Below are 12,874 nucleotides of genomic sequence, written 5' to 3'. Positions count from 1 at the left end.
CAACTTTTAAGAGGACCTCATAGATGATTACTTAAGTTGTGATACCCTTATTAAATATAAAGACCATTTATCATTATCATTAACACATTGATCAAAGTAATTCTGCCTCTTGGCTATGTACATTGTGTACCAATTATTATAATGACCCATTGATTATATAGGGATTATAATAACAAACATTTGATCAAGCATTTGATTAAGAAATAAATAATAAGCAGGCCTTGGTTGAAATATTCAATGACCCTCCACCTTTATATAAAACTTGTTGACAAAAAGCTGCTGTAACCACTTTATTTTATGAGTATAATTGTACAATTGTGAGAAAGACATCTTTTCAACAATAGGGTTCATATAAATAATATAGACACTACTTTTATTTCACATGTTTAACGTTTTTCCTATTTTTAAAAAATGATCAATGCTGCACTGCACTGCACTATCATATCATATCATATCATATCATATCATATCATATCCAAAAAAGTCTATAGTATAAGGGGGTAACTCGAGTTGCCTAAAACCCGTATTTTTCGTAGAAACCTAGTCGCCGACGACCGACTGATTTATATCCATACATTTAGATAAATTATAAATAATATACATAAATAAGTATAATTTGGTATGAAATAGCCCGTAAGCTTGATGCTGTTTAATACATTTTGCAATAAAAATGGCAGTGTCCGTCTTTCCGACCTCATCGTTTAACAGGACTATTTTCCAAACGCAAAAACCAGTAGAAAACTCACGTGTATTGATAAGATTTGAACAAAAACAGTTAAGCCTTACCTTAAACAATTATTACATTCAGCAAATACTAATATTGGTCAGATGGTTGATGCAAAAAAACACCTTTCGAAATGGAATACCGGCAAGATTATGAAAAGCATGAGAATGAGAATACCGGAAGCAATAAATTTTTCGTTCTTTTAGGGCGCCACCTAGTGATAATTGGAATAGCTACTGACGTCAGTCTATTCATTTACCGTGGATTCTTTTTCTAGAATCAACGCTTCCTAAATCTGTCGCTGAAATGGATTCACCAAATTATATTCAATTGTTTCCTTTGTGTGCCTAATTTCATTAAATATGAATTGGCTAATTTACTGATTTCTGTTCACTAATGGAATTAATTTAAAAACTTACCTCAAATTTTTGTAATTTTCATATGCCTTCACTGGGAATCGAACCCGTCCTTGAAATTTGTAATGTGTAACTCACATCAACATATCGACGAAACCTCTCGGCTACCAATGGGTTACAATTTAAATGTCTATTTTATATATATATAAATGAACATATGATAAACATCGGTACAACGGATACACAGGGCTTGTACCTTTATATATACATAATAGGCAATCGTATTGTATAATTTCGTAGCCGCGAGGTTAGCATGGTTCAAAACAATGAGTTAAAGAGTCAATTTAAAGGTAGGGACTTGTCGGTTTAGGTTCGAATCTCTGTATTCTCTTTGATGTCCCCTTCTGTAGTTTTTCTGTTGGTTTTTTTGTTTTGTTATTTTGTATGTAAGTGTGGATATTTTTGTAATAATAGCGAGTTTTACCGTTTATTGTTGTCTATTACAAAATATTCGAAACGAAAATGATTACATTCAATTTGTTCATGTTTGTTTTATAAATATAGAATGATTTCATCTGTTTTACTACATGATTTTACAAATGTTTATTCGCAAATTCCTATGCTAGTGAATCGTGGTGTGCCAAGAATTAGGTTTCTTGCTAGAAAATTCGGTAACATACTTATTATATATACTTTATATATGCTCTTTGGTCAGGTTGTTGTCTCTTTGATACATTCCCATATCCTTTCTCAATTTTATTAGAAAAAAGTTCGAATATGTCTTATTTTGTAAACACAGATAATATTTCAGATGCCTGATAATTTAAAGGCAGACGTGTTGTGTTATATTTGTATTTTTCTAACCAATTAATTGTGATCTTAGATTTATAAATGCATCGTTGAACATGATAACATGGTTATTTAAACTCACTTACAATACCTTCTAATTAAGAAAAGGCTTTAATTTTGAAAAGACATTAACACAATAGTTTAAGTTATAGATACAATGGATAAGCGTTGTTTCATGAAAAACAAACCATTCGCCCTCCGGGCTCATGGTTTCTTTTTCAAGAATCAACGCTTATTCATTGTATCTATAATACATATAATTCATTTCCTTATAGGATCAACATTGTCAGTTATTATATCCCTGAACTACGACATAGCAGTCATAATATCCGCATGTATTGCTGTATTTGACACATTGTTTGGTGGACTATATTCTGTAGCATATACAGATGTTGTGCAGCTCTTATGCATATTCTTTGGTCTTGAAAGTATTTGTCATTATGTTTTTTTTACACCCAAATGACTCGAGTGAAAAACCCAGCTAATTTCAGATTGAAGGGGATAATGCCATATTTCGCTATTCAATAAATCATATAATACATTCTGTTTACCAGTTTGACAAAGAAAACTACATATCTTTCAGATGCAAAATGCATTTCAAATGGATGTTGAAGTCTAATTTTCCATTTTTTTATGATTCACGTTAAGCTCAGTATGTTACGCCACGAGTTATCGTTCCTGCTGTTGGCGACACCCATGAAATTGACGGCAAACGTAAAACCTGATGCTTTAGAATAACTTAGAACGAGTTAAACAAACAATTTGCCTCAGTCTGGTATAAAATAGTTGAAAGATAAATGTTTCTTTATTTCAAATTTGCAAATGTAACGTGAGGGTACCCAAATTGCACCTATTTTGGCAGTTTTTTCACCTACGTTTTTTATGATCCAGACAAAAGTTTCCAGTCTGTGTTTATTTTGTAGACGTATCCTTATTTACTATACAGTTACACCAAATCAATTTTGAATCCATATTGAATCATAGAAAAATGGGTTAGAACTGACCTCCAAACGATCCATGATTCTGTCATGAGGAGTACCCAACTTGGATCCAAATCGTATTACAGATGTTTTGTTTTATTTTTTCAAACAATTGGAACATTTTGATATTAGCCCATGCTTACTATTAATTTTATAAGAAATGGATGCTAATAAAATATTCTATTTGCTCATTTTTAAAAGATGACGTTTTGTGAATGTCGCATTTCCGTAGATTTTACTTTTTCCAGTAAATGCTCATCTGTTGATATATACTGTGAACGCTGTGTATATATTTAAACATATTTACCTATGTTGAAAGACGTGTATAATGTAAAATCATAAAAATACAAATTGTTTTGTCTCAAAGAAAACTTGTAAGATTTCTGCATCTATTTTTGTTGAATAGGTGCAATTTGAGTACTCGGTGCAATTTGGGTACTGTGACGTTATATGATTATATATTAGAAATACCTTCATTTTAGCGTCGTTTATATATACCAATCAATGCAGTAGGTTCCGTCGTGTTTCGGGCGGTTGACAACACAATACATATAGGCCCTATGCTGTTCTTTTATCGCGAAAATAAAATAATAAATTAACCTTGGTATTTATGGTAAACCTTTTCATTGTAACTTTGTATAGATGCAGAAGAGAGATTTGATGCAATACTTTATTTGACATTGATTGCTTCGATCGTCTTTATCCCGTTTTTCTTCTCATTCTTTACACATAATTATATACTTTTTTTTAGATGTTCTGTATCTATTAATATTTATCTATATATGTCCTTATGCATAATAGACTGAGTTTTTTTTATTCTTGGTTGAGTATTTTTGTAATTAGTTCTTATTTATGATGCACGACGTTTCCCGACAAAGAAATATTTTTAAAGTAGAAATCCAAATTAAAGAAACGCAAGATAATGTGTGAAAATACGGGGAATTGTGCCACTATTAGTTCAATTTCGTTAGAAACCCATTCGTTTTAAAATGGTTGCCGAAAGACGTTGCTAGCAAAATAGAAAAAAATGAAATTTATTTGTAAAAGAATACGGATTGAATTTAGCGAAAAATGCACCGTTCAAGCAGACGTGGAAACTCAGACAGAAAATGGTTTGTTGGAATGGAATAAAAACAGAAGAATAATTGAACTTGGTTATTTGGCCGCACAACTTTCCCTATGTTTCAAGTTTAACCAGTTTCTGAAAATTATTGGACTGTACAGAAGAAATCCGATATGGTTTCGGAAGCTTGTAAAAAATAAATTGCCAGCACTGTAATCGTATAAGCGCAGTTTACACAGACATCAACATCAGAATGAAGAAAAAGTTAACAAAGGCTTGAAAACATGGGATGTCAACACTTAATGTGCACCCGGTGGAACGTAATAAAATTAAATCATTCAGATCCCGTTACATATTTATTTTCAATTCCAGTTCGAAACAAATTATTTTTCAATATTTACAATCACGCGATTCATTAAAAAAAAACAGTGGGCCCACAATAAATGACTAATCGGTGCTTTGATGAAGGTAAACCCAGAAAAGCGATTCGAACGCAAACAAAGTATAAAGAGATATTTTCGTTAACCTATATATTATTCAAACGACAGAAACAAACTGAAAAAATCAACGAGATTTTAAAATCATTTTGATTTTAGATTCATGTTAATTTACGCTTGGGTGTACAGGAATGGGTGTGTTTTGTTGTTTGAGTTTGACATGATGTACAAGTACAGATGATGAAAAATGCACCATTTCATAAAGTGATGAGACAAAACGACTCACAAACGATTATCAAAGGTGTCTTTTTTGGGAGAGGCACATTGCTGACATGAGCGTCGGAAAAAGTCCGAGGGTACTAAGAATCTTTTAAGGAGATTTTATAGCAAGTACATATACAAGTATGTATGTTAGATAAAGTGTTGGTATTTCTTTGTGTGTATAAATAGAGATGTGGGAGATTCAATAAGTCGGCAACAGGCCAATTAACAACACACAAAACCAAATATATCTAGATAACATATGATACCGGTAAATGCAGGATGGACGAGTATTTTTTTTACTGCTAATTTGTAGATTAAGTAAAGATTCTTGGTCCTTTGAATTTGAAAGTTAATACGTATATTTATTATAGCAAGTATAAAATCTATCAAATTATAACATCACATGTTCACAACAATAGTCAGATATTAAGATATTAATTATAATAGTACACATGTCAGTCTCATAGTACATATTTGTTGAAGTCTTTAAACTTCTTGTATTTCAAAAGAAAACTCAAACCATTATGAAATAAGGAGATGGTATATAATTGCCAATGAGACAAGTTTCCAAATGTAGATTTTAGCTTGCTTGCATTGCTACGTTTGAGATCTCCCAATTACATTTCACTATGAACTGCTTATTCAAAAAGATATTTTTCACCAAATGCCTTATAAAATAGAACATCATCACATACGCTTAATATATATTTTGGTCCCTCGACAAAATGCCGGTAGCATACTGTTTTACCCGTGTCCGTTGCCCGTCCCTCACTCGGTATGTAGCTAAGGATTTATACGGCTTATTTCTTAGGACTATAGTTTTTAAGCTTCAACTTTAAATTATGTACCTGGTGTTAGTATATATACCAAAGGTGTGCATATTTTCAGGATTGTTTTTTCTTTTTTTTAAATGACAGGTTGCTAAATTTGGCATTTTGATAATATATAACGGCACGCAGATTACATAGTCCGGCTAACTCCTTCTACATGTACAATTTCAAGCTTGAACTTTTATATTGCGCCGAGTGTTTTACTTATATAGAGGGTGCATATATATTCTCAGGATTTTTATTGTATAATTTTCCACGAATGACAGAATGTTTAACTTTGTCTTTTCAAGTGAATTTTTGCATACAGTTAGCAAGGTTTGTCCGATTAACTGCGCACACAGCTCACACGTTTACACCAAACAGAGTATACTATATTAAGAATATGTATTTCATCAAGATATTGATTTTAATATCTATCATTTTTACAACTAACAGAATGTTTAACCTTTTTGATGGCTGCATTAAATGTGTCTTTTAGACACAACTATTTCAAATTGTATTGAATCGTCCTGAACATGCATGAAATATTTGCCATTGGACATTAAACAAACCAATTAATCAATTCAAATTGTACTCGAATATCACTGTTTACTTAATCAAATTTTTGAAGCACTTTATTCATGCATGAATGTAGCGGTGGCATCACCTTTGTCTAGTTTGGTAGGGCTTTGTTGAAAATTAATTTTGTATAAGCTGAATGTTCACCAGGATAGTTAGTACGAACTAAAATTAAATGAGTAGAATTAATAGGAAGTTTACAAAACCGGAAAAGGAAATGAAAACAAAATAACAAACACCATTTAGATCCATTTTTGGTCTTTCTCCCCAAGTAAGAACACAGCCATCAATTGAATACTTCAAAAAAAAAAGTAAAATAAGGCATTTTCCCTAAATATCTATGTAAATTCGTTGCCAAAAATTACGTTTTCTTATAAAAATTACAAAAAAATGAAAAATGGTGACCCCCTTTTTTTATTTCATATACCGATGTAACTCGAATAAAAGAACAAGTGTGCCAAAAATTTTTAGAAATCGGGGGATATGCCATTCGGTATCGTGTTACCTTAAGTAATGGCTACAGTGAGCAGACAATTTTTGTTGTTGTTGCTATTCTAATACATACACCTAATTAAATGCTTATCATAGAGATATGTTTAATCTTATTTTATATTGCAAACGATGGTGACAACACTATTGATGTGCAAATTTGTTTTGTTGATAAAACAACACATGGTAGAAAACAAATGACTATTTTATTTTCTACTAAAGAATTGAATGCTTCTTTTTGTAAATTTTTTGGGATGTAAAAGCGTTGACCGAAGTACATTTTGTATGAAGCGCGGAAGCGCTTCATTCTAAAAATGTGCGCACGGTCAACGCTTTTACAACCCTATAAAATTACGAAAAGAAGCATTCAATACTTTAAGTTATAATTACATTTTTTGCTAGGATAATGAAAACACGATTTTTATGAAGTTTTTCTTTTATCTACCTGTGCACTTTATTGTGGAAGCTCGTGTCATCATGAATGTTACAATTCATTTTGAGATGAAGGTTAATTTCAGAGTGACGCGAGATTGCTGTTAGCCAATCAAAATAACGTATTATAATGAAACATACATGTAATGTAATTTTTACAAATTAATGTTTCGTTTGCAGTGGTTGTCTATACCTTTTTGTATTTTTGTGAATTACACAACAGTCTGGATAAAGAATCTAGACCCAGCATACTCCGGGCAGTATATTGATGCGTTTCTACTACTGATATTCGAGGGAATCGGGTGGAAGGTACTTTTTAAAATATATACTGAATATAACATCTTACATGGTGGGTTACATTTGAAAATGAGAAGTCAAACGTCTGTTTTATTCATAATATAGATTCTTAAGTCATACAAGTTTTTGAGAAAGCGAATAGTTGTATCGGCATTGGTGTTTATCACCTGCGATGTATTTTATCCCTTCTCTAAAATGTTAATTACAACAACAACAGTATATGAACCGAACATGTAGGTATATTTCCAAAAAGTTTTATCAGCACGGACGGCGAGAATAGCAGAGAATTTATCCTACTTTGCTGGCTTCGGTTGTCTGTTTCTTACTATCCCGCCATTGCTAATAGAAGGTGTTGCTGTACAAACAAGTAAACTTAAACGCATGCCGTAACGATATTTTAAATCTTCAAAAATCGAATTTATTGTCTGTAAATTCCATATCAAAATGCAATAAATTTTTAAATTGTGTAAAAAAAATTCCTGTACTTGAAAATATATTTTAGAAAGATATTTGAAAAAAGTATAACAAAAATACCGAACTCCAGGGTAAATTCAAAAAGGGTAAGTCCATGAAAATTGACAAAATAGAACGTTGGACTTTATCAACCAACGGAACGAATGGAAAACAACTGTCATATTCCTGACTGGGACAACAATCCGACCAAAGTGCAGATTTCAGATATAAATGTAATGTAAAGTGTGATAAAGTAGATAAAGCCCCGTTGTTCATCAGTAATAGTGTTTACCTCTAGCTTTACTTGCAATAATCCTTCTGATCAAGGTTCCTTGAGCGTGAAGAAAGAGTATTTCCTTACGAATTGGTGAAACACACCATGTCTTAACTATGTCCAAGCACTCTTGGTAGTCTGTCTTTGCCTCTTTATATTGATTAAGCATAGCCAGGACATCTCCTCTGTGTTTCAAATAATTCAAGTATCTATCAGTTCTGTCCATTTTCAAAGCTTCAGCTACAATTATACTATCATTATAAAACTTAAGTGCCTTTTTCATCTCCCGTTCACATTTTTCTTTTTCTTTATCCCGCATGTGTTGTATTCCAAGTCGAAAATGACAGGCTCCAATATTGGCAAGGTATGTTAAATGTCTTTCATTTTGATTGTGACTTTGACCTTCAAGAGCCTTCTCGTGAAATTGTATAGCCTTTTCAGTCTCTTTTTGACGATAATATACACATCCTAAGCAGTTGTAAATATCTGCTAAGTACATCTTTCTTTCTTGTTTGCTCCTAAATTCTTTAGATTTAAAAATGGTCTCCGCCTTTTTTAAATACGTTACAGACTCTTTAGAATCAGTATCCATTTTTAGAAGACCACGATTGTAAATCATTCTACCATGCATGATAAAAAGTTGTGACTTCTCCTCATCACTAAGATGGTCTGTACGGTAATCATGGAGCGTATTAAGTATATCGCTACATATTTCCTCAATGTCAGTACAAGTGCGATCGTAATTGACCATGGCTGTCACGTGTTCTACTTGCCATGAAACTTTTATCAACGGGTTAGCCCAGTGTTTGGAGCTCATAACTTGAATATAAGAAAGATGTTGCTCAGGGTTTAGGATCATCATTGCAACATTGTTCCTTCGTTTTGTAACCTCGGTTGATATAAAACCTTGCATACATGAAAGTTCAAGTATTTTTTCGTAATCTTCCATTAGCTGCATATATTTTGCAATAGGTACTTTCAGTTTTTCAGACTTTTCTCTTGCAGCTAATACATTTATTTCATATTCTTTTGCAATATCCAAAACAATTTCATCAAACAGTTTTACGTAATTTAATTTCGCTTTTTCCATTGTCGGTGCTATATCTGCTTCATGTTCTTTTTCTCGTAAAAACTTGTATACTAACGGATGAAGTGAAAATATTTCTTGGTCAGCCATTAATAATTCATCATTTTGCATCTCTTTTGTATAACATTTGTCCCCAATGTCATTTTCAATTTCAATAAGATGGCGACTTTTAAATAGAAGAAGCGTTATTTTTAAATCACCCAACCTTGTTGATTTATTTCTGTCATCTATTTCAAGTTCATTATGGTCAATAATTGCCGCTGATTTTAGACTAAATTTTGACGTCCCGAACAATGACAGCTTACAGAGAGTATACTTATAGTTACCAAGATTTATAAACGGTTGATTCAAACAATCGGTCATACTTAAAACAGGAGTTGGAAGTGATTCTGTTCTTTTTTCCAGAAATTTTATCAACTGGTCAATGTTTGGATCAATATTGATGGCGTCACATATAACTCGGAGGGCCAGTGGACATGCTCCACAGACTCGAACAATGACTTTAATTTGCTTTATATCAAGGTTTGACTGAAAAAAATATAAATCAATGTTAGAAAAGAGCTGATATATCAAAACTTGATACTATTGATATTTGCTAGTTTTACCAGCTATTGTATTGAATGCAACCATAATAAATTTTGATGAAAGGGTTGACACTATGTGTGTTTATCCGAGAAAAAAAATGTCAGAGATATGTAAGGACGTACCTTAATCGACATCCAGTTTTCTTTTCCATTATTTTTATTTTACCTTTTTATGCAATAAGTTATGATTTTATTTTTATGTTATACTATACATTTTAGAGTAATGCAGATGGTATTTTATGGAAGAATACTAGGAGTAAAAATGTGAAATATCTTAAAGAAAACCCCAAAATCCATTGATATGATTTTATCAAATAATATAATCCATTTCGTTATGTTATTTTCTAATTTGCAAGGAATCAATGCTCCTTCGTACCGATGAAAGTTATTGCCTCACGTTGTGTTTTATAAATAGAATGATGATTCCCTAAGTGATTTTTTTATACGTTAAGGAAACCTGTGAGTATAATTATTTGTATTTATGACATTGGACCTCAAAGAGATGTAGCTGATTAAGATGGCTTTAAATACGTTTCCTCTCCTAGTAACGTCATAGAACGTTGTCCCTAAAATCAACAACAAATATTCAAGACAATCACGACATGAAATGCAAAGTTGGTACCTGTTTTGTACACATTGCCACAAGCTTATTAGCATTATCTCGATCCAAACTGGTTACTTCTACTTTGACCAGGCAATATACCAGATCGATCCCAGTTGTCAACAAAAAATTATCCCGAGAGGTAATAATAATTCTCATCTGTAATTGGATAAAATTCATTAATAAAGAGGAACTTCAAGCCGATCTTCATATCCTATAAAAATTCCAACATTTAATAATGATAGATATGAATGAAGAATTTCAATGCACACAAAAGAATGACACTACATTTCTAAATAAACATTTCCAATTTCAACCATAAAGTATTTTTTTCTTAATGAACTATATAAGAAAATTGTACTCAATTATACAAACCAAATGAATTCTAAAAACTATCAATATAATACCATGCAATTCTGGCTGCTTTGCATCATCTCTAGCAGAGTTTTAAAAAATACTAAAAGCTTTTTCTTCTCGTCAGGATTCGTGGTTACATCATCAATGTTATCAAACATTAATATTTCTGAAAATTTATGAATGATTTTGGTACAAGTAACTAGATGATTTTTTTTATTTTCAAATTATTTCTCACATTGTCTTTAATTTGAATTTTTTTTTGAAGATTTGTTCTAAAGGACACATTTTTTATTTGAATTTCACCAGAAAGTTTCATTATCACTTTTAAGACAATAATTAAAAAAAAAATGATAGATTATACAATAATTACCCGAGTAGTTTATCTATATAATGTTTTTTTAAATTGTCATAAAAAAAACTGTTGTCTTATAATTGCCCTTGTTTCCTAATACATTTTTAGATGCATAGGCTTCAATGCAGACTGCGACTCTGTGTTTAAAATTTATTGTATTCAATACATTTTTTTTAAATCCTTATCAATGATGGTTTCCCCTGGTTCAGTTTTCATTTCGCCAGAGTTGTAAATAAATCCTTAAGGTGACATGTGACGCCATTTAACCACACCAATTCATTAAACAATACAGTCAACACCTATATTAATTAGTCCATTGCTGCCGATAGCTATAAAATGTAATCAGCTGATTATTGATTTTCTGTCAAAATCGTAATGAGTTCAGTATTGTCTGATCAGGGAAAAAGTCAGAGAAACACGAAAAAAGTAAACAAGATGGACGAAGTCGAACCGTTACATTTCTTTCACCAAATACTTTCGCCAATAATGAATTTTAATCGCCACTATTTTTATTTCTTCGCAGTGATCATCACATTCAGTGAGGTACGAAGAATTCCTCAGTGGTGAATTATGAACTTTTCTTACGTTTTTTGCTAACAGTTTCATTTCCAAGCTGCTTCCTGAAATAGTCTAGAAATTTTTGCTGTAGAATCATTTCTTCATCCGTCATCTCATCTTGATTCTCCTTATCATCAACATTGCCTATGTTTGAATCGTTGCCGGAACTAGATCCTCGCAACTCTTTAAACTTGTTTACAACTGTTCGGAGGAAATGTCTATAGTTTCTTTGCTCCCTGAAATTAGAAATATTTTGTATGCATTAAATGCACTTTTTGAATTTCAATGTCTCTTAGCTTTAGCCACCAACATATTCTTGGAAAAGCTTTCCCTGTCAACGCACCTGGTCTCCCTCCTTTAAGAGTCTATGTGATTCCCTCAGTTTTTGTTTGTAACGTTGATTTTTCTTCTTAAAGGATTTATGAAATTTGACAATCGGTGAACTAATGTTGACTATATTAATTGCAGCAATTCAAACAAGAAAGCAAAAAAAAAAACAATTAAAATTTAAATATATAAAGTCATCACAGCGTGCATTATGATCGAACAGTTATGAATTAATAAATCTATAATAAAATTAGGTATTTAAAAATATATATCTAACTCTGTACAAAATTGGTCAAAGTTTAATACACCAACTTTGCCATTTCTTACATATGATATATAAACTGTCATAAATGAAAATAACAATTTATTTATTTCGTGCGTCCGTAGGTAGGGATATATAAGGCCCACTGTGTTATGACATAAACACGTGAAGAGCTTATTAATTAATTATCAGAAGAGTAAAGGAAAGTACAATACTGAAACTCAAAGGATCTATAAGAAATATAAGTTTAACATTCAAATTAAACGTACTATATAAAGGTAAAATAACAATGTTCTAATATCCCTTATATTACAAAACAGAATTACATTTAAGTTAAATTTACGGAATCGCTAGACTCCAAAAAAGTAAGTTTTTGTTCGGTTGTACGGTAGACATCTCCTGCTATGCAATATAGAAGTTTTTTCATTATCATACATAAACAGATTTTTGGATTTATTGGAGATTAAAAATACTTAATATATATCATATTTATCATTATCATGATTCCTGAATGTAAGGATCAGAATTGTTTAGGTGCATATCTTATTGTAATCGATATATAAATATACTATAAAGGTTTTTTTATGTTTTAAAGGGGCATAAGCTACGAGATAAAAAAAAGATTAGAATATGATTTTTTTTCTCAATCATTAATGAAAGTGAAATAGTGAAATAATAATTCGCTTTTAGCGGCCAGTTTGGTTCAATTTTGCCAAAAATAAGCTAAGAAACATCGCTGA

At 31.5% G+C, this 12,874-nt stretch overlaps 2 protein-coding genes across 10 annotated transcripts in view; one reads left to right on the top strand and one right to left on the bottom strand.

Annotated features, from left to right (window-relative positions):
- Positions 1-7,432, top strand: part of LOC127725860 (high-affinity choline transporter 1-like) — a 92,998-nt gene extending 85,566 nt beyond the window's left edge. Inside the window, exon 5 of the mRNA XM_052233196.1 lies at positions 7,163-7,432. Coding sequence (XP_052089156.1) covers positions 7,163-7,384 — 222 coding nt within the window. The 3' untranslated portion in view covers positions 7,385-7,432. The remainder of the gene's footprint in view (positions 1-7,162) is intronic.
- The window catches only part of LOC127725855 (uncharacterized), a 91,391-nt gene that overhangs the window by 22,270 nt on the left and 56,247 nt on the right, over positions 1-12,874 (bottom strand). For 2 of the 9 annotated variants that reach the window (XR_007993237.1, XR_007993239.1), the window contains 4 exons: positions 11,573-11,781; positions 10,686-10,801; positions 10,300-10,437; positions 8,025-9,621 (listed from right to left, as the gene is read on the bottom strand). The exons of 4 other annotated variants lie outside the window; for them this stretch is intronic. The gene's annotated coding sequence lies outside the window, so the exon portion shown is untranslated. The remainder of the gene's footprint in view (positions 1-8,024; positions 9,622-10,299; positions 10,438-10,685; positions 10,802-11,572; positions 11,782-12,874) is intronic. 3 more of the 9 variants (XR_007993235.1, XR_007993234.1, XR_007993238.1) reach the window with 2 other exon arrangements.

This window comes from Mytilus californianus, unplaced genomic scaffold (genome assembly GCF_021869535.1).
Source record: "Mytilus californianus isolate M0D057914Y unplaced genomic scaffold, xbMytCali1.0.p SCAF_15, whole genome shotgun sequence".
Lineage (NCBI taxonomy): Eukaryota > Metazoa > Mollusca > Bivalvia > Mytilida > Mytilidae > Mytilus > Mytilus californianus.
The sequence above is the reverse complement of the archived record's forward strand: the minus strand, read 5'-3'. Positions and strand labels throughout refer to the sequence as shown.